The sequence below is a fragment of the Chelonia mydas genome, chromosome 6 (assembly GCF_015237465.2).
Source record: "Chelonia mydas isolate rCheMyd1 chromosome 6, rCheMyd1.pri.v2, whole genome shotgun sequence".
Classification (NCBI taxonomy): domain Eukaryota; kingdom Metazoa; phylum Chordata; order Testudines; family Cheloniidae; genus Chelonia; species Chelonia mydas.
Genome location: NC_051246.2, coordinates 25,767,768 through 25,789,084, shown reverse-complemented (window position 1 = coordinate 25,789,084; position 21,317 = coordinate 25,767,768). Strand labels below are relative to the sequence as shown.

Below are 21,317 nucleotides of genomic sequence, written 5' to 3'. Positions count from 1 at the left end.
TAAACATTGGCATCTGTTGAAATTATATAAAAAAAAAAAAAAAAATCAAATTCTGCCGTGCCCAGTCTTAACATATGAACTATAGGACACTGCACCCATTTTGACACTACACCATTTCCTTTAAAGATGAACAACTCATAATTTTTAGCAAAGTATTTTCTGAACAGTATGCTTACTATTTTGATTTTATTCTTAATTGTACAGATATCCAAAACACTTTGAGGTAGTCACCAGAGGGTGAAAGCCATTGATGTTCACAAGACTGCAATATGTTGTTCCTTATGTTAGGCTACTGAGTCTTGGTGCACATGATGACAGTCAGTCTGTGTGGTCCAATTGTTCATTTTACAAACATGGCTTTTCCTTATGATGCCATTGCCCATCCAGATAATTCTGCATTTATTACCACAAGGTAGGAATGTTAAGCAACAGTGGATTAAATCCTGCTCACCAATTGTTGACTCCTTGTGTGAGTAAAATGAACAGGATTAGGTCCAGTGTGTTAAATGTTGCAACGTAACAGCAAACATCAGAATGGTATACTAAACAATTCAAGGCACTGAGGATTTTGAATTCTCTTGTGGACATTATCCTAAGCCCACTGAAGTGGAAAAACGCTAGGTGGAAGCCTTCTCTTCTGACTTATGTGAGATGTTTCTTTACCTTTTTGTGCTAAGAAGGGATCATAATGTCATCTGAAAATCAGGTTGTGTGCTTTGTGCATCAAGCTAGAGTTCAGACTACAAGGGGCTGCCCATTTAGCCTTTGTAATTTTTTCATGTGCCATAGTTCGCTCATCAAGTTATAATTAGTTCAAGAATACAAAGCTGCTGTTATCTGAAAATAAACACTGACTGTTTCTGACATCCTGTTTATTCTATTGCTGACCCAACAGGCCTGGCCCAAATTCCCCTCTTCCCTGGGTACGGGCCTGTGTTCAGGTGCTTGATCCTGAATCCAAATGGAGGAGTAAAATTCTGCTGGGGCTGAATTTCTATGGCATGGACTATTCAGCACTGGGTGCTTCTGGAGAGCCTATCCTTGGTAACAGGTAAAATGTCTACAGATGGTGAACTTTTATTTAAAGTTGATGTCTTTTACAGTTTTAATAATTAGTGTTTAGAAATACTGACTTGCAATCATAATGGCAGTGGCAAAAATGATCAAGGCTTTAAATTAAGTTGTAGCTTCAAGAAATTCTCTCATCAGCCATAGGAGATAGAATAGGGACTTTGTATGCAAAGGGACTGGCTTGTGTTTTTGGAAGCCAGAAATTCTGTTAAAATGTTCAGAAGTATTGTTTTCCCTTTTGCTTTTTCAGCTTCTGAAATTATCTGTTAAACTAATTTCAGTATTCGTTTTACAGCCAGAATATGCCGCCACAATACAGTTGCTTTTGTAAGTGGTGTCTCGAAGAAAAAGATACAAGCAGTTACCTTGAGAATAAGCTGATAAAGAGAAATAAAGGCAACTTTACCAAACATAACCTTGAACTCCAATTTGGTTTTTAGAAGAAAATGGCTATTCCAATTTTGGGTGATACCAACACATAATTAACCATTTGTCCTCTTTCCAAAATACAGTATAGATATAGCTGGCTGAGCCAGAGAAGGAACAAAATACCAGTGATTTTTGGCAGGTAAATAAACTTTGTTCAGCAGTTTTGTGTGCAAGTATAAGAATCTGAAGCACAAAGTACAATTCTCATTTTCAACTGTAGGCCAGAAGTGTTAGTTAACCAGTGCACCCAGGATAATTATTATTGCTTGTCCATTAAGCAGTAAAATTCAACTTAGCTGGGCAAATATTTCTAAGCTGAGGGTCTGATTTTCTGTCTTGGCCTTCATTTGTGCAGACATTTGTTGCCCACATGAATTGCTCCCACAGTTTCCTTATCTGCCCTTTATTCATGCCTTTTTCTGGCAGTATGTTATAGTGCAAAATTGTAGATGCAGTTCATTGCAGGTGATGAATCATTCCTGATTCTAGCTGAATAATGGGGGCCTGAATGACATTGACTAAGGGATGGGGAAGAAGAAACAGTTACCTAGAACAGAAGCTTGTATGTTAAAGGATTCTTGCTGTGGGTAGCAAAATGACATGAGCTCTGTGTAGATCGAAAGCTTGTCTCTCCCCCCACCAGAAGCTGGTCCAATAAAAGATATTACCTTGCCCACCTCGTCTACAGTAAAACTATCATATTGCAATAGTAAAATGTGCAGTACTGGTTTTGCAGAAACAATACTACGGTGTTGAAGCACTTCTGTATTTTCTAGATTTACTCTAGTAGTTAATATAATTAATATAGTTTCCATTACAATACTTTATGTATAAAAACCTACGAATATAGGTATACTATCTTCTGGCTTTTATGATACTGCATTGTCTGTAGTGAAGTTTCCAATAATAACTATACTGTATTTCTATATAGTATCTACTTTTATAGTGTATTCTATAGTATATTATGGGACCCAATCATGCTGTCTTTGAGTTAGTGGCAAAAAAAACCCCCTTCTAGTTAAGTGGTATAGAAAATTACTATATTTGTTTCCAATAGAGGATACATTTAGACATGTAAGGGAGTTTGCAGTGAATACTATGCAGTTAAAGTAGTTATTACGCAGGGGAATGGTCCTTCTGCCATTGAAGTCAATGGCAGTGCATAGTACTGTCATATTTCAGTTAGCAAAAGTAATTGGAAACAACAGTCTAGATAATTTTTTTTAACTTAGTAGGCTTTCAGTTTTAAACAATTGCTTCTGTTCATGTATGCAGCTTTGTAATCGGTGCTTCTGCTTTATTTAATAAAAAACAGATTCACGGTTTAAGCTAATTTTTTTCCAGAGTTGTATTTTGAGGATGCATAGTTAAATTCTGGAATCTCAGCTATACACACTTAGAAGTTGAATCTGGATCTATTATTGAAAAGTACACTGACTGATGATCTTCTACAATGAAGTTAACTTTATTTATTTTAACTGGTAAAAAACTGTTCGTAAAGGAAGCTCCAGCATCCAGCACTTGCCTGTCTTTGAAAATCATTAATCACACATCCAGTGGGAATGCTGTATTTGTTGACTTGGGGGTGTCTTGAATCTGCAGGCCAATATGGGAAATTGGTACACAGCATCTGTTACATATACATGAACCCTCACTGCTTGCAGCACTTCAGAGGAGAGATCCCCTACTGGTGGTTTACAGATACACAAGGGGTAAGGAATATGCCCTTGGCTATGGAACTTGTTCATCATGGTTTTCTGCTAGAGCCAAAGATTGACCTTTATTTAGGACACTTTTCTAGGGCCATTTACTTATACAGGCTTTTGTCTGAGGCCTACTGAGATAGGTCTGATCCTTTTTCTTTTAAGGGAATAGATGGAGAGTTGGAGTGTGTCTTAAAATTTTCACTGACAATAAGTCAGTGTATAAATTGTCTTTTAAATATTGTAGATACTTGTAAGAATTTTATTATACTTAATCTTTAAGATCTGATTACTGGAGCACCATTTCGGGGGAAGAAAATGTACTGAGAATAGGATTAATACACTATTATGTTACAGTGAATCACAGGATACATAAACTTCAGTTTACAAGAAAAGATATTCTGGGATGCTGCTTGTGGGGTGTGCAAGGTGAGGCATGAGTCAGCCTAATTGAGACTTAATCAATTTTGGCCTTTATTTATAAATTTTCAAACAGAATCTCTGTCATCTGTAGTTTCTGATCACCTATTTGATAGGTGATAAATAGATAAGACAGAACAACGAGGGGCTCAAGCTACCAACTTTTGGGGTACTGGGAAGCTCTCCTCGTTGTCTCAGTCTGTGGTCAGGTATTCTCCAACCTGAGCCTGTGTTCACTTGGTTTCTTATACCTTTCCATTTTACATATTCATTAGCTTTCTTCCAATCAGCATTAAGTATTGTGACTTACATAACGAATACAATATGCATGTGCAAACTTCAGTTTACATAACTTTTGCTGTCTACACTATTTTCATGTTGTCATATCCCTGCTTTTTCCCCTGTAAAGGGACTTTTTAGTGTTGTTTTGTGTATTTTATTATGCTGATTAACTTCCTCTTAACTATGTCTTCCAACACAATACATTCCATGAACAAAACATCACCTTTATCCTGTCAGTTATGAGCATTATTTAAGCACGCCTACATAAGAGAGAAATTGTCAAGACAATACTAATGTCAACCACAGGCTCAGCCAAAGCCTTGAAATAGGTGCTATCCTGACCTATCCAAACTCATTAACTACATAATCATAAACTATTAAAATTAAACTAACAGAATGTAACCCTTATTTTTTTACCATTTGGCAATTCTTCATCTCTGAATATCATAATTCAATACCAAGGTGTCGTCATAAATTATTCATTGCCCTTTATTTTTTATTTGAGTTGGGGAGTTGTGAAGAACACTATGACCTTAATGTCACCATGTTCTAATCTTTTCCGAACACAGATTTTCAGGGATTTTTTGCTCAAATCCAGCATCTTGGATGTAAATCATTAAAAAGGCTTATTAGTAAATTTGCTTGTTGCATTTTGAGCTGCTTTATTCAGTTCAGTGCTTAGGTACTTAATTGTTCCCAAGAGGTGCCATGTGTGGATCGGCACTTTCGAGTTTATGGGGGTTCCATCTTGATGCAGCTGGTAGCGGCAGTGGGCCTTCCTGCTTGGGCTTGCTACTTTGCTCCTTCTCCTTCCAGCTCTGCTGCAGAAAATGGAAGTCATCTCAATGAAGTATAGGGGCCTGTGGTGAACAGTAGAAAGGAAAAGGAGGGGTCTGGCAGAAGTTCATTCATGTTTTCTGCCTTGGTTTTGAGGTGAAGGACTCGTCTCCTTTCCCTGTGTGGGAAGAGGGTGAGGAACTCAACAGGGTGTCATCTGGCTAGGTTTGTTTCCTTACCCTCTAGCTTCCTTGTCAGATGAGCTGGAGAGTGTGGGAGGAAGCCTAAATGGCAATGCACTAACTATATTGTAGGAAAAGACTGAAGGACTATCCTGATGGCGTTAGTGAATTCAGTTGTAGATGCAGCGAGAGGAGGGAGCTGTCACTGAAAACTATTGCAGCCTTCTCTCCTTCCTTTGTCTCTCTTCCTGCCCCATTCGATCCATCCAAAACTTTGCCACAAAATCCATCTTGCCCACTGCTGGCTACAGCCAATTTCTTCAAACCCCTTAGTGGCTTTCCTTTTGTCTAATTTTATTATTCTGTTGTAAAACTGCACCTATCCAGAGCTCTTGGAACAGGTGAATAATTTGTTTTAAAAGCTGTTGTGAAAGGTGACTCTCACCAGCAGTGGTGCCTAGTGGTCAGGCTCGTGGTCCCCCTTTCTTTTACAACTCTGTCCTAAGGGATCAGTCCCTTCTTTTGTGGCTCAGTCCTCCGGCCAAGTCATGTGCTATATTCCGCCCCTTTCTGGATATACAGAAAGAAAAAACCAATAACGGAGAAGTCTTTTGGTGTCCAGTAGGGTGTTGGGACTTTCTCCTTAGCTTCAGGATTTGGTGTCTGGTCCCTTCTGCATTCAGGGTTTTCCCCAGCTGGATTCCCCACCAAGCGGTAGACTCCTATTGTTGTCCCACCTTCAAGTGCTGGTAGGGGAGCCCAGGCCTACCGTCCCCATCAGGCTCCAGTCCAGGGTGATCTAAGTTCTGTACCATAGGGTGCTAAATAGCTGCATCCTTGCATCACTTCCGATCTGAGTTTCCCTGTTTTTATTTCCCTGCAGGTTAAATTAAAGAACTGAACTGAAAATAAAGTTTCTGATCCTCCTAAACAGTCTCCAGTCTCTCTCCTTTACTGGCTTGGGCAGGACCAAGTGTGGTCAGGTCTCAGGCAACAAGAGCTCCTGGGCTGTTATTTCCCCAGAGCAGAGATCTGTTCCCTTCTCCTGCTTGCCGCCTCCTGAGCTGCTCCGCTTTCTCTTTTAAGCTCCTCCAACTTGTACAGGCTTTATAGGTATGGCTGGGCAGGGCTGCCTCGGCCCAGAGCTGCTCATAAACCCCTTGTTCTCCAGTCTGGGGTTTGTACACATCATCTCATTAGTATATACAAATGTCACCACTGACTGTGCTCATTTAATTATCCTCTCCAACCCACCAAGAATAAAATTTCCCCTCTTGTTCTGCCTCAGACATTAAGGCTCTGCACACTTTAGTTCTTTTCTGCTTCTCTGGTAATCTTTTTATTCCTGCTGCCCCCTTTGGTGTGCACGAACTGTGTGACTGGGTTACCCCTTTGTGCTCTCCCTCTTCAGTGTCTGCCTTCTGCTGTGCAGTCCCCTGAAGGGAACTTTGTAACTTTACCTAGTGTAAAACGGTGTATGGCTTGCTTATGATCTTTTCTCACAGTAAACTGTGTTTGTGCTCCTGAGTCTGCCCTGACTTCCAGTTTGTTTCTGGGTACAATCCCAAGTGTTTGCTTTCACCTGTAAAGTGGTCAAGCAGTACACTGACTTGAGTCCTGGCTGCCTCGAAGACAGCCTCTTCAGCTTGTCAGCTCCTGCAGAATAACATGAAGTGTTTTGTTAATAGTCCTCCCATGTAGGTTCAGAGTGGCTGGTACTGTTGTCTTCAATATCCCCCAGAACCCAGTATTGACCTGGGCATATTGCAAGGGCACATACTTACATAGGCCTTTGCCTGCGAGTATATGGGAATGTCCAATCTTTTTTTTTTTTTTTTTTTTTCCAAGTGGTAAGTGGATACAGTTGGAATATGTCTTAAGCCTTTCATAGGCAATGAGTCTATGTGCAAGCTGTTTGATTTTTAAATATAGTATGCACTTACGGATTTTGTTGCATCTAGATATTTAACTTTATAAAATGTGCAGAAGTGTTGAAACCTTTGCTGGCCTTGTGTTTTCCTCCATGGTAGGGATGGTTGATGACACTGTAGTGAGCAGTGAATGGAGTGAGGCTGTGAGCATAGGCAGACTTCATGCACTGAATATTTTCTAATCAGGAAGGTCACAAAATAATTTTCTGTAACATTTCTATTTGCATAAAATATCTAGCCAATGGTTTTTATTGTCGAATGTAATCTGAAGGTATAAGTACTCAATCATAATTTGTCCGAATAGACATACAGTATATCTGTATGATATCCTTTGCCTTTATGTCCATCATAAAAAAGTAATGTGTGTATATATTTTATTATAATTAAATGAAGTGAAAACATTTTTTCTCTTACAGCACAATGCTATCTGTCATTGGGAGTTATTATACTAGAAACTAGTAGTAAAGCTGCTTACATTTTGCAATAAGTATATGTTCATATCTCAGTGCAGCTCTGTACATATATTTTTTGCTGTTTTAATGAGTCCATCTCACAGTGATAGGACATCTCTGATACTTAAATCAGCCAAGTACCAGCATCATTTTGCTTCACAGAAACCGTGTTAGCTTCTTCTTTTTTTCTCAAACAATTTTTGCCCAGTTTCTGAAATAAGACGTGTGGATCTGTAATGTAATCTGGTTTTTAGAGGTATAGTATTTGCTGTGCTCCGGTCCTCAAGCATGAAGTTCTGAACTGCAAACATGCAGTCATTAAAACGTGCCACTATATTAAAATCCTGTCAAACTTAACCATCTGGTCTTGACGACTTGCTGATCTAATTACCCATTTGTTCCAGCACTTCATCTATTGATATCTCAATCTGACAGTACGTCATCCTTACTTGAAAAGAGTAGATCTGGGGTGAGTAGCTCCTTAATACATTCTGAATACTGAAAAATCTGCAATATCCTTACCCTTTATTGCTTCCCTTAGATCTCTGATAGACCAGGAGGCCCATTTATTCTTTGACAGGCTAAGTTCTGCTTCCCATATATTTATTTTTCCTTTGGCTATTTGCTTTTCAAAAACTTTCTTAGCCCTATGAACTTTCATCTTACGTTTTACTGGCAATAATACATGCTCCTTTTTCTTGGCTTACTTTGGGTGGCTCTTCCAGTTCACCGATGCTACTCTGTTCCTTGGTGGATAATATCTGTGAAGTATGTGTTGGTTTTGTTATATAGAAAAGATGGAGGCCAGTAAACTTTATTGTTGCTTGTGAACTAGAATACATTTGAACTTGGGTCACTAAAGTCCATCATGAGCAAACAGTGTCACTCACTCCGTTTATATTAATGTATTGTTGACTTGTGCGTTAATTAGAGGTACAATTCCAATGGCTTGTATTATACAGGAGGTTAGACTAGATGATCACAGAGGTTCCTTCTGGCATTGGAATCTATGGATACTTGGCATTGCTTTCCAGAGTTTTTGGAAAATACAATAAAATTTTCCTTAACTGGGATGTCATGGGGCGGTTGGGAATATTTTTAAATTTATATATAAAAGATTACTGCAGTGCCTTCTTCAAGAGGCTTTGTCTTTAAATCCATCTGGAAACTGAAGCTGGCACAAAACACATCTGCCTGCTTAAGTGGAGAATCATACTGTGAGTGCATTACCCCACTACTTCATGATCTGCACTGGTTCTGGTGTCTGGATAGAATTAAAGATGGTGATATTAACCTGTAAAGACCTTGATGGCCTGGGATTGACATATGTCAAACAGCCCCTCTCGTACTGTACTGCCACAGCTGATGTGCTTAAGCTGGAACACCTTTTCGTGAAGGGGATAATGGGGATTGAAGGCCCTCAACTTTAGAACTTGCTGCAGCCCTAAATAATCCAAATTTGCTGATCTCTACAGCATGCTCTAAAGTTAATATTTCCTTCCTAGTTTTTGAGGAGAATTGAGGGCGGGAGAGTAGTATTTTTAGCTTTCTATATCTTTTGGCTGCTTGGGGCTCAGATGAAATTGCTAATGTAATGAAGATGTCTGGACAACCATTTTAAAGGATATCAAGGATGCTTAGAACAGATGAGAACATTAGCTTTTTATTCCATAGAGAAATCTAAAATTTCTATAAACATACCTTTATATAGATATAAAAACTTACTTGTGCCAAACATTATCCTTATAACTTTTTTTGTCTGTATTCCCTTTCTCTGCCAACTTGTTTTTCCTACAAGGTAAGGTTTTTCCTAGATGGGTCAGGGACCATTTTCCTTTGTCGGTACAATTCCTAGTGCATTTTGGGTACTACCATAATGTAAGTATGGTTGTGATAGCCTTGGGATCAGGATTTGAACCCACTCATTGACTAAGAAACACAAACTCTGTTCCCTGGGAAAGCTTTAAGCAAATCAGTGGTCCTGATGTAGCATGTCCCAGTTAAACTTAATATACTGTGTGTATGTTGAACCATTAATTTGTACAATACTGTTAAAGGGAACGGTGATAGATATGCCAGTTTCCTGCAGTATTCTTGAAAAACTTTATTGAATTAAATTTAAGTATCTTTGGTGTCTCTTGTATTAAATGGAAAGGCTATATAGTATTGTGGGCCTGGATGATCAAGGAGCTATATTGAACAATGTGTCAGATAAGAGTGGTCTTGTGGGACAATGCGTGTGAAGTGGATTTCCTGGGAGAAATGCGTAAGGAGAGGTTAATGCAATTCCTCTCCCTGAGTTATGCATAGCCACAGCCTTTTGAAGCTTTGCCTGGAGGAGCAGACCATTATCATCTGATTACCTGTTACATGAGTCCAGGATCAAAGACCGAAGCTGTGTGAAAGAAAGATTGAACTATTAATGGTTGTGTGAACTTGATTGTTATGAACTTGAAACTACAAAAAACCCTGTTGGGTGGTTTGAAGTTGTGACTCCTACCCTGACCCTTGCTGGAGTTGTGGGATGATCTCTGGTAATCTTATTCATATGTGTGTAGCTTGTTTTATTGTTTTAAATATGTTTTCTCAATAATGCTTTCATCTTAAGAATAAACGTGCTTGCTTAGAAAGACCTGAGTGGTAACTTCTAGCCACTGGCAATTAGACTGTTTATAGCCTCTGAAGAGAAAGCAAAGGCCAGATTCTGGCCTGTTTAGACAATCCAGATTGGTTGGGATATCACCATGTAAGTCGGGAACTATGCAGCCTGGAAAAACCCCATCAGCAGTGTGGGGAGACATGGGTCTCTATCCAAGAGAGGTGACGGCTCAGGATGTGCTGGATTTGTGCTGCTAAAGGATATTTGATAATGTGTGCATGATGGGCGGGGGAAAGATGCTAAAGGAGGGATGTGGGGCTGGTGAGTGAGTGTGTAACTAAGTGAATGCTGCTGGATTTTGGAAGTTAGGGCTGTAGGGAGTGCAGGTTGTGATTTGCTGGTGGTAATGTTGGGTAGGCTCAAGGGAATGGAAGGAAGCTTAACTTTGCTGCTTATCCTGATCCCAGTGTAGTTAATTGATCGGTTTCTGCTGCCTCTTCCCGCACCATGTGTGGCTCTGAAAAGATGCAATTTAAGGGTCAGTTCATGCCATGTGCCTTACTTATGTCAAGCTAGGCCTACACTTAGCATCTTCAGCCCCCAGTTGAAATCAATTGGAGATGGGTATGTTAAGTGCCTCCAGGAAGCACCTGGCATCCTGCAGGATTAGCCCTTGAGGAAGCTGTAGTACTGGCCAAATGCTCTTGTTAAACCATGGCCCTGGGGGGTTGTCTGCAGCAGGAATTGAACTTGGGACCTATGGTTCTAAAAACACAAGTTTCTCTGCTCTTTGAGCTAAAAGACTTGCCTTTGTTAGACAATGCTGTATTATCCTTATCAACCTCTCTGGCCCAGCCACAACTCAAGGGGGTTCAGTGCATCACAGAGTGGGTTATACAGTGAGCTGCGCAGAGCAGATTTTCAGCTGCTGTCTCCCTCTTCCATCTCACCCCTAATACTGGCACTTCCTTTGTTCTGGTAAATGTCACTTTCTAATCTATTTCCCCATTGATTTTGATTCAGTAGACAAGACCTGCTGTTGATTAGTATGTGTGATGATGGGGGCGGGGGGGCAATGATCTGTTTAAAAATAAACTGATGACATGTGTTTCTGGATACAGCTATTGTAAGGCAGGACTTGTTTATCATAGGATACAGTAGAACAGAACAGGACTGAATAGCACCAGACTCTAACTGCCTGTTCTCTTTACTAGCAAACTGACACTAATGAGATCATTTGTATTTCCTTAAAGAGGGTTGCTGTTTGATGTAATGCTGGGTGCTTTTTGAACAGAGAGGATTTTCTTTTAAGGCTTAAAAGAAAGCAAATCAGTTTTTCTAATGTTAATAAACTGATTTTCTAATATGCATTTCTTCAAGTTAATAGTAATATTAATCTATTCAGTGAATTGAATTTCCACACTTGCTCAGGATGTAAAGTAGTAGAGCTACATGCTATTCAAAGTAAAAAAGAGTAGTGATGTTATCTTTATCTTTTAGGGGTTATTTTCCTTCCTCTAGCTGATATAGTCCTACTTCTAAAATCAGGCAAGGGATATGCAGTCTCAGCAACAATCCTGGTACTGGAGCTGGATGGCATAGCAGATCAATATCTGAACTAAGGCAGTAATAAATGAGAGCAAAAAAGAGCAGCCCAGAATAGTCAGAACTGAATTCCATCTGGTCTGAGAGACACTTTCAGGCTTGACCCAGATTGTGATCAGCAGTTGGGTAAGATAATTTATTATTCCACTGTTGGAATGAATTAGTCAGTTATAGCTTTTGTGCAGTAAAGGTACTTTATGCATATACACCAACAGCTCACTCTTTTTGATCTCATAATGGGCTAGTGACTGCTGCCTTAATCCATCTTCATCTGATTGCTTCTACTATTAAACTTAATGGGTGAGCAAGGACCTTCAGTGGTGGGGAGATGATATTGTAGACCTGAGCCTGGGAGAACAAAGTTGAGTGCTCTTCCCTCTTCTAACCATAGGTTACTTGTGTTCCCCCTGCTCTCTAGAGTTCTCCCTGCTCTCTGATGGCTTATAGAACAAGGAGTCTTCTAATTTTGGCCAGGTCTACATAACAAAGTTTTGTCGGCATAGCTGTGTCAGTCAGAGGTGTGAAAAAACTCCCAAAGGTAACATAGCTATGCTAGCAAAAGCCCCGGTGTAGATGCAACTCTGCCACCAGAAGAATGTTGCGCTAATATTGTTTGGGGAGGTGGTACGATGCCCGCAGAAAATTCCCTCTGTAGGCATAAGCTGTATCTAGTCTGCCAGTATAGCTGAGTTGGCAAAGTCTGTGTATTGTAGACAAGGCCTTAAACAGGGGAGGAAACTAGGGAGCTGGGCCAAGACCCATTGGCATTGCCTTCCCCTGCTATGGTGACTGAGTGGGATGCAGGGAAGGAAAATGCATGGGAAGCCCCCAAAAGGGGAAAGCATGAAAAGAGAGGCTAGGAGAGGGCTGAGAGGCTGGAACTACAGAGTTCCAATAGGGGAACAGGGCTAGAGGCTGTGGAGTATTTTGCATGGGGGTGTGAGTTAGGAGAAAATAGAAAATGTCCTTGGCAATCACGGAGGAAGCCTTTTCCTCAGACCATTTGAATTTCAGCATGAAATTGCAAGCTAATACTCATCCCTTTTTTTTTAGGGGTTTTTAAGCCAATTTCACTTTCTGATCTGTTTCAAGATTTTTGACAATGCAATACCTTTAGGTGGTGAATTACAGATCTCTTAAGTGTGTGAAAACAATTCAGAAATATATTAGAGCAATGATGTCTTGGAGCAGAAACTTGTGGTAGAATGTTGAGTGATTTAGGTTAAGTGTTTATGTGCATAGCGCAGACACCAGTAGTAGCTGCCAGTAGTTTTAAAGATATACCTACATCTGTGGCTCTGTCAGCAGCTAACTCTGCTCTTCCTCGAAGGCTTTCCAATAGCATGGATGCAAAAGCTTTGCTGGAGCTTTGCTGCAGTAAGGCTCTATTTGATCTGGCCTTAGTGATCGTTGCTCTATCCTGCTACTTTTAGACAAGTAAATTCAATCTCCATTTAGCTGTGAACATTCACAACTTCTGTCAGACTGTAAGTCATCCTAAAAATATTGCATTGAATTAAAGTGCAGTTAAGATAAGTGGAGGAAAGGAGTAGACCTTACCAAGATTCAAAATGTAGAAGAATATGCACTCTGACAGGCGGGAATATGCTACAGAACTGGAAGCCTGTAGGTCCTGTGTTACAACATTAATTAATACTTATATTTCACCTCTATATCCTAACTATACCTGATACATTTTATATTTGACTATAGGAAATTTTGGCTGCCTTTCTGAAAAAATGTTCCAGTACGAAAACTGTTACACTTTGATTCAGAAATTGAATACAGTGTGTATCTATGTGCACACAGTGTCACATGCACATCGCTAATGTTCTATCTTAAATTCAGTTACATGTTTTTTTGCCAGTTGCTATTTATCCATTCCATGTTCAAGTAAAACTTGACTTTTGTCATCCCAGCTGTGGTATTTCTCATTTCCATATGAAACTGAACTTGGCTAACAAAAACTTAAAACTTCTCCATATGACTGAACACCCAGTAATTTTCAATGAAGGAGTTTTTCAAATAGTATGTGACTGGTAGTAGTAGATTTGTTACTGAAGACATCAGTCTTTTTTTTTTTTTTAAAGATGTTTCAGCAAAAACAGTGTTGTCAGTAACTACAGTCTGGGAGTCCCAATAACTTTTTATTTATATTGTTTCTACTTTAAGAGCTTAATGTCCTGGTCACTTGGAACTTTCGGGATTAAAAAGTAAAGTCAATGAAGCTGTCATTCTGCATTTCCTTACATTGCCTTTAATTAGTTTTAATTAGTGTGGATATGAGTAAAATTTCACTAAATTCAGCAGTTTATAGTAATAAGGCAGGTAAAGGATTGAGAAAATGACTAGTTACACAGAAAGAATACATTTTAGAACTGATTGGGTTGGGAGAGCTGTGATTGCCATGGTGAATAAGAACCTATGGGATTGGTCCTTGATTTTTTCGTGCATGAGTTGAGTACATGAAGATGAATCATTTAGATGTATATCCCAAAGGAGATCATTAATGTACCAAGCTTGTGATAATGATCCTCCCTAACCCATGCTGTTAAAATCTTTATCATATGTATTCTTTGTGTAACAAACATTACAGAGAGTAGAGTTCCTCCGTAGTGAAGGTTGTAGCTTGCTGTTATAAGCCTGGTTTGGACATACCCTTGATCTCCACTTAGTTAAAAATGAACCCGTCTATGTGAAATTTCTCATGTACTTTGCTATTTGATAAACAAATGTGAAAGATTGTTTAATGTTCTCTGACAAAGTTCCTCCCCTGCCTTGGTGGGTCCTGCGCTTATTGGTGGATTTGCTCGCCTCTGAGGTTCATGGCAGCCCTCAGTTTGGCCACTTTTGCTAGTGGCTCAAACCTGCTGTTCACTCAGCTAACCTCATCACTGGCCAGCATAGGGAAACAGAAGGAGAACAATCCCCACAGTCTCTACTGATCCACCTAGTGGTGGGACCCACAGTCCAGGACAACTTCTCCTGTATCCAATAGGGAGTTGGGGGGATGGAGGGAACCTGGGCCCACCCTCTACTCTGAGTTCCAGCCCAGGGGCCTGTGGATCACAGCTGTCTACAGTGTTTCTTGTAACAGCTGTGTGACAGCTACAACTCCCTGGGCTATTTCCCCAGAGCCTCCTCCCCACACCTTCTTTATCCTCACCACAGGACCTTCTTCCTGATATCAGATAGCGTTTGTACTCTTCAGTCCTCCAGCAGCACACCCTCTCACTCTCAGCTCCTTGTGCACTCCTCACTGACTTTTTAAACAGGTGCCCTGATTAGCCTGCCTGTCTTAAATGATTATAGCAGCTTCTTAATTGGCTCCAGGAGTCCTAATTAGCCTGCCTGCCTTAATTGGTTCCAGCAAGTTCCTGATTGTTCTAGAACTGCCCCGTTACCTTACCCAGGGAAAAAGGACCTGCTTAATCTGGAGCTAATATATCTGCCTTCTATCACTCTCCTGTAGTACAAAACCATGGAGAGTAGGTTGGCTGATGGCGTTTCCTGTGACTGTGGGGCCTATTTCCACTCCTCAGTCCATTCATGCATCCGGGCAGAGTTCCTCTGGGTGGCGTCCGCTGGCTCCCTTGATGCCTTCGAGGAGCAGTGGGCGCTGTCTGGGATTCTCTGCTCGGTGTCCCCGTCAGGTTCCCTTCGTTTAGCCGTGTGACCTCACTCCTGTTCCTGTTATTTCATTAGTTGTCCCCTGTAATTATTTGGAATCCTGGACCTGTGGATCTTCCCCTTAGGCTCTGCCCACCCACTTCCTGGATACCAACAGGATTACTCTCTTATAGCATCTGGCCTGACCCTGTCACAGTTCTTAATATTCTAGCCTACTAATCTTTTTCCTCATGGTGCAAGGAGGAGGTTCCAGATAGTTTAGTTTGCTTTCTTCTGTAGTGTCTTTCACTAATATTGGGGTGAAGTTGTTTGAAATTGTTTTGAGATCAAGATCTGGTTTCATTAACCTGCAGAATGCTTGGGAATATGGATCAGTGGACATAGGGCTGGTGAAGCAGTTAAAGGTACATGATAAATTTATTATCGTACGTGTCTGCAATTTATCTTCTGACACTTGTATACCAAGGTGATAGGCAACTACATACTTAACATAGATGTTATGCAGAAGCAGACTTCTGGCAATTGACTTATCCATATTCCTTACTAGAAGTTGCCAATTAAATAGCTCTCCAGAGTTATGAATTAAGAAATCTAGGTGACATGCTACTTCCATTAAGTAGTTGTAAAAGCCACAGCCTAAGTGTGAGAGTGCATGAGGAGTAGTTTCTTTTGAATTAGAACAATTCTCTGGAACAGCGGATCCCAGAGACTGAAAATTTAGTTTGTCATAATATAGATTTTTTACCAGTGTAGGAGAGATTTAGTGTATCATTTTTAGAGAGATAAGTATTGCTGGTTTTAACCTTCATTTATTTGTTGGAGTTAGGGAATCATTCTATAAAATCATTCTCAAAAGATCATTTGAGAAGTTGGAAAAGCCAAAATGTAAAAGATTCAAAGAAATTTTAATTACTTTCTTTGTAGCGACCTCCATACATCTATTATTGTGGTAGCACCTAGAGGTTAGGGCTCCAGTGTTCTAGGCACTGTATAAGCATAAGGCAGTCCCTGCTCAAAGTTTACAATCGAAGTTTAAAACTAGACAACAAGTGAATATAACGGATTTGGGAGGAGGGAGCACAAGGTGGCAGTGGTCTAGTCCCCACTGTCTAGACACCCACTAGACCCACTTCTAGTCACTCTGAAGTGCCTTGTAGGCATGACAGCATAGATGGACTTGAAGGAGATATTTAAAGGAGAATTATGTGGGCATTCTGTTTTTATAGTGAGCTCCTTACATGTTGTCATAAATATAAAGGGAAGGGTAAACACCTTTAAAATCCCTCCTGGCCAGAGGAAAAACCCTTTCACCTGTAAAGGGTTAAGAAGCTAGGATAACCTTGCAGGCACCTGACCAAAATGACCAATGAGGAGACAAGATACTTTCAAAACCTGGAGGGAGGGAGAAACAAAGTGTCTGTGTGTGTGATGCATTTGCTGGGAACAGAAAGGAATGGAGTCTTAGAACTTAGTAAGTAATCTAGCTAGATATGTGTTAGATTCTGTTTGTTTAAATGGCTGAGAAAATAAGCTGTGCTGAATGGAATGGATATTCCTGTTTTTCTGTCTTTTTGTAACTTAAGGTTTTGCCTAGAGGGATTCTCTATGTTTTGAATCTAATTACCCTGTAAGGTATTTACCATCCTGATTTTACAGAGGTGATTCTTTTACTTTTTCTTCTAATAAAATTCTTCTTTTAAGAACCTGATTGCTTTTTTCATTTTCTTAAGATCCAAGGGTTTGGGTCTGTGTTCACCTATGTAAATTGGTGAGGATTTTTATCAAGCCTTCCCCAGGAAAGGGGGTGTAGGGTTTGGGGAGGATTTTGGGGGGAAAGACGTTTCCAAGTGGGCTCTTTCCCGGTTATATATCTGTTAGACGCTTGGTGGTAGCAGCAATAAAGTCCAAGGGAAAAAGGAAAATAGTTTGTACCTTGGGGAAGTTTTAACCTAAGCTGGTAAAAATAAGCTTAGGAGGTTTTCATCCAGGTCCCCGCATCTGTACCCTAGAGTTCAGAGTGGGGAAGGAACCTTGACACATGTACTTTCCCTATTCTGTTCCTTATACAATGCATGTTGGAAAATTTCCAAAAGAGCTATCGAGGCTGACATCATTGGTGGAGTTGAAGTGGGAATCTGTCTGCAAGAGAGGATGGGTAGAGCAGAATAGACCGTGAACTTGAAGTCTGTTCTCTGAATATCACTGCATAGCCTGAACACTTTTTTTTTTTTTTTTTGGCGTAGTCATTTAGTAACCTTGTATAGAGCTCTAATTATCAATCTCTATTCAAAAGCTGCGATAAAGCAGCTCTTCACAGAACAGTTTTTATAGGAATGTAACTCTGCAAGCTTCCCTTGCTTTTAAGTCTGTGGAGTTGGTGATGGATGTCTAAACTGGAAATCTTGAATGGACTTCAAATCAGAAAGAGAATTTTTTCTTTTACAGTTCATTATTACTTTGCCATTAACTCTTTGGCTGGAGTTGTAAGTTCAGGGTGAATTTTTACCTCTTGCCTATGAAACACATTAAGTGGTACATAAATATATGGAATATTCCAGTCTTATTTTTTTGCTTCTTTGTTTATCGAAAATAAAATGCTAGAATTTCTGTTCAAGTGCCATGTACTAAATGCTGATATTTGCATATACACTTTCACTCTGCATTTACATATACATAAGAATGCCAAACATCATCCCTTTTTCAAGCTTGAATAAATCTGTACCTTTTATTTAATTCTGATAGGATTATAATTTCCTCTAGCTCATTTATAATGTCACTGCTTCAACTAGGTATCTGATTTTCAATTTGTGACCTTTTCACTGCATGTTTTGTGTGCTTGCTCTGCAGTGCTGTCAGGCTGCAGTACTGAAATTTTAAATAGATTAGCATGGATTAATGTGCTAGACTTTCTCCACAGAAGACATGAGTTAGTTTATGTGCTAAACCAGATTTTTATTTTATGTTTAGTTATCTTTGTTATATCCCTAATGGATCTTTGTCTACATTTCAACCACCACACCGTTTGGGGGGGAAATTGGGCATGTCAAGAGCAAGAATGCTTTTCTGGACAGGAACTGCAGATGAGCCAATGCCAGAGTGAAAACATAAGAGCAAAAGGAGTGGGGAACTTTCTCCATGTGTTACTTTTTGTCTGGCTTCTGCTTGTGTAGAAATCGTTAGCACAGGCTGGGAATCCCATCGTTTAAAAAACTAGGATTTGTTTACAATGTTTGGGTGCAACAAGAGTAGAAAAGATGCTGGGGCTGTGCTGAACCCTTGAAACAATTGTGAATATTGTCAATAACAACTCCTAAAGATAACACTTTCAGGGTCCTCCCCTCCCACCTTTTAGTACTTGTTACTATCATAAGTTCAAATGAGAAATATAATTATTCATTCGTAAATACACACAGTTCCCAAGGGGACTTTTCCAGGAGGGAGTTTCTACCCTTCTCTGTCTCTGTGGAATGGTGTCCAAACCCTGTAGAGGGCATGCAAGCTCCTTTTAAGGACTGGAAAATAAGTGCTAGCCCTGCACTGCTTCATAAAACTCACCTGAGTGTCTGCAATTACACTATTTAGTTTGCACAGCTTGCAGCAATTGTAGTTGTCTTCTCCACCTCCTGTGGGGTGAGGGAGTCTGCAATCTAAATCCAACAAAACTGGCAAAGTCCCTTGAACACAAAAAACACTTCTGATCCTGGAGCTGCTCCACTGCTGAATTTTCCAGTCTGGCTCCCACTCCTCATATTCATAAACTCCTTCCCCTGCCCTTCAGTTCCCATTGGTTCCGGTCTGAGAGAATGACTCTGAGTATGTCCTAGTAGGCTGCTTGCCCACAATGGAAATCACCAAAGTAGCTTCAAACAGGTAATGAGCATTCCTACTGCCTGACATATCCAATTTCTGGATGATTCTGGCCTGGCTCCAATAAATACTGAAGTACACAAAGTACCATGAAACAAATCAAGAGCTAGGAGTTCACCCCACTTTTTTTCTGTATTTATATCACTAATTGGTGAAATGCAAGTATGTGGATTACACAGGCAGAGGTAAGATGCTCTGTCTTAGTAGATTGTAGGTTTTGACACTTTACAACAAACAGGATGCCAACTTGTATTTAGTTTTAAATATCTGGATTGAGATATATTGGCAACTGTTCTGGGAAGGCTGCACAAATTCAGTCTGTATTACTCGATAGATCAGTGCTCTCAATCATTTGTCTCTTTAATGAGAAAATAAATTTTAAACCTATCTGGCTTTCCCTTAAAAATGTGATTCTTTTTTTTTTTTTGGATATCTTAACCCAATGTCAGATAAAGAGAAAATGTCCTGTATGTTTTTTTTGTACACAAAAGAAATACCCATTGTTGTAGTTAATGGGCTCTTAAACCCAAAGGTCACTCTCTCTTATATTAAAGAGTTAAATTTATTCTTTAAGTTTGATATATTTTTATTCTTGTGTTTTTATTACTTCATATAATGCATAACAATGGAAAGTAAAATATTTTAAATTGGAAAAAGGAAAGGTGCACATTACTAACATGGGACTCTAAATGGAGAAAGCTATTTTGTTTCTGTAGTGGCAAAACAAGCCCCTTAGACTAGGGTGTTTGGCATGAAAGTTTTCACTAATGGGTGAAAGGGCACTGGCTAATTTTTTTGAAAATGGGAGACTAACTTTAGGCTGTTCCTAAAGGTGGGATTTTCAAAACTGCCTAAATGCTGATAAGTAACTTGTTGCTTTTGAAAAGCCCACCCTTAGATGCCTAAATATGGAATTAGGAATCTAAAGTAAGGCTCGTGTTTGAAATTTTTAACCACAATTTTAATTTTTCTAAGTGAATGTAATCATGAAAGATCAGTCTGGATCCACACTGGAGACTGCAATTTTCTATCCCTAAGGGTTTGTCTTGACAAGAAAAATAACTGAGTTTAGGTCACGCTTAGCTAACGTGCTAGCAAAGTATGACCCGAGTGCAACCACTGTTTCTATTTGAGACAAAACCTAAACAATTGCACTGTAGGCACTGACATCTCAGGCTTACTCACAGAACCTCACTGACCTATTTCAACCCAGACCTGAAACCTCTTTACACATGAATAGGTTTTCCTCCAGTCTTTAGCATTAAAATCTTCTCAATGGAAATCCATAAGCAGAATATTGAGCACTAGCTTTGTTGCATGGTTGTAACATAGTAATTGCAGAGTTGCATTTGGTTATCACAATCTTACTTAAATAGTGCAAAATTCAACTAACTCCTTTTTTGCTCAGCCACAAAATGGCTTTAATTAAAATTATCTGAGATTATATGACAAATCTCAAGTTGTTATATCTGTGACGTTCCCCAGAGTAGTTGTCCCCTAAATTCTCCAATCTGGGGTGCTTTTTACATGGCTTTGCTATGAGAGCAGCCACTCCTGGCCTTGCTTACACACAGTCTCTAGCATAAAAATTACTTCCAGCTGAGTTATGTGAGTGCTTCTAGCCAGCTACTCCTGAATTATATTGCAGAGTGACACAAGCAAATTCCCAGTCCCAGACCTGTCCCCAGAAATGTGTCTCTTCTACAATCCTCCTCTTTCCTTCTGGACAATACAAGCTCATAGAAATTCCATCATTTCATTAATAGAAAATGATATGCATAAACCCTGTTATCCCAAATGGAGGTTCCCAAACACTTCAATATAAATACGCTGGCTTAGATAAACAAGTTTATTAACTACAGAAAGATAGATATTAAGTGATTGCACGTAATGAGGCAGAAAAGTCAGAATTGGTTACAAAGAAATAAAAGGTAAAATGCAAACTAATACCTAACCTATCAAACTAAGTGAATTCAAAGCAAAAGTTTTCTTACACCACCTGGTTACAGCAGTCTGGCTGGATTTCTTCAGCCAGGACCACTGCTCCAGTTCAGTGATGCTTTGTTTGTCTTTCAGATGTTGTTGATGCCATGAGTAGAGATGAGAGGAGAGAGGTGATTTATGTCCTCTGTTCTTCATTTTTATATCATTTTCTTCTCTTTGAGAATCATCTCCCGCTGGGTTTCAGGCAATAGTCAGTCTGTTTACATGGGAACCCTCAAGCTGTTCCATTGCCAAGATGTAAATTTCTTGCTCACACTCTTCTTCCTGCCAAAGAATGGCCACTTAATCAGATGATAGTTCATTTGATTGTGTTGACACCTGGCTGAGGCATCAGTTTGTCTTTTGTCTCTGAGGAACTGTCTGTG

General features: G+C 39.7%; 1 protein-coding gene across 7 annotated transcripts in view; it reads left to right on the top strand.

Moving 5' to 3' along the window:
• The window catches only part of CHID1 (chitinase domain containing 1), a 302,198-nt gene that overhangs the window by 95,823 nt on the left and 185,058 nt on the right, over window positions 1-21,317 (top strand). For 5 of the 7 annotated variants that reach the window (XM_037899598.2, XM_037899597.2, XM_043547928.1 and 2 more), the window contains exon 10: window positions 896-1,051. In XM_037899598.2, the coding sequence (XP_037755526.1) occupies window positions 896-1,051 (156 nt within the window). Of the gene's footprint in view, window positions 1-895; window positions 1,052-1,366; window positions 1,527-7,651; window positions 7,695-21,317 lie in introns of those variants that run through there. The other 2 variants (XM_037899601.2, XM_043547927.1) reach the window with 2 other exon arrangements.